Source organism: Cebus imitator, unplaced genomic scaffold, assembly GCF_001604975.1.
Source record: "Cebus imitator isolate Cc_AM_T3 unplaced genomic scaffold, Cebus_imitator-1.0 Scaffold278, whole genome shotgun sequence".
Taxonomy (NCBI): Eukaryota; Metazoa; Chordata; class Mammalia; order Primates; family Cebidae; genus Cebus; species Cebus imitator.
In genome coordinates this window covers 259,948-260,993 of record NW_016107593.1, presented here as the reverse complement: position 1 = coordinate 260,993, position 1,046 = coordinate 259,948, and the positions used below count along the sequence as shown (strand labels likewise).

The following is a 1,046-nucleotide window of genomic DNA, read 5'->3' as shown; positions in this document are numbered from 1 at the left end:
GCCAGCACTATAACTGAACAGTCTGCCACAACTACTGTAGGCACTTGCCCTGAGACTACAACCACCACAACCACCACTGCCACCTCTACTGAACCCACAACCACAACATAACCAGCACTGCAATTGAACAGTCTGCCACCATAACCATAGGCACTTCCACTGAAGCTACAACCCCCACAGTCACCACTGCCACCTCTACAGAACCCACAGCCACAACAACAGCATGAACTACAACTGAACAGTCTTCCACAACTGCAGCACTTCCTCTGATACTGCTACCACACTTAGGACCACTACCATCTCTACTGAGCCCAGCACTACAACAGCCAGCCCTGAAAGTTAATAGCCTGACACAATAAGTGCAGCAACTTCTACTGAGTCTTCAACCACACTGGTCACCACTACTCTTCCTCAGAAGTCACCACTTCAATCCAACCAGCCATCTAACCGCCAGAACTTTTACTGAGACTACCATCATGGTGAGCACTACTACCTCCTCTGTTTAATCTACGACACCAGTAGTAACCAGAAACACCATTGAAACAACTGCCACAATAATGTCAGGCCCTTCCACTGTGGCTACAACTACAACAGCCACCACTCTCCCTTCTACTGTACCCACAACCACAATAGCAACTAGCACCGAAACTAAACAGACTGCAGCAATGACTGCTGGTACTTCCACAGAGGGTACAACCAAAATTACCACTACTGTCACTGAGTTGACAACCACAATAGCAGCCATGTTGCCCATTGAACAGACTAGTACAACAACTTCAGGGACTTCCACTTAGCCTTCAATCACAATGATCCCAACTTCTGCTTCTACTGAATCTTCAATCACAACTGCAACCACCAGCTCACCTGAACTGACCACCACAACAACCACAGACATTCCCACTCAGGCTACAACCACAAAATTCTCCATTACTACTTCTACTGAACCCACTACTCCAACAGCAGCCAGCATAGTTCTACTGAAGATTCAGTAGAACTAAACCTGCAAAACAGAAATAGCCACCATTTTGACTATGATCATTATCATA

The 1,046-nt window shown here is 46.6% G+C and overlaps 1 protein-coding gene across 1 annotated transcript in view; it reads left to right on the top strand.

Moving 5' to 3' along the window:
- The window catches only part of LOC108284414 (mucin-2-like), a 77,810-nt gene that overhangs the window by 49,637 nt on the left and 27,127 nt on the right, over positions 1-1,046 (top strand). The window contains exons 6-7 of the mRNA XM_037728718.1: positions 96-221; positions 507-793. Coding sequence (XP_037584646.1) covers positions 96-221; positions 507-793 — 413 coding nt within the window. The remainder of the gene's footprint in view (positions 1-95; positions 222-506; positions 794-1,046) is intronic.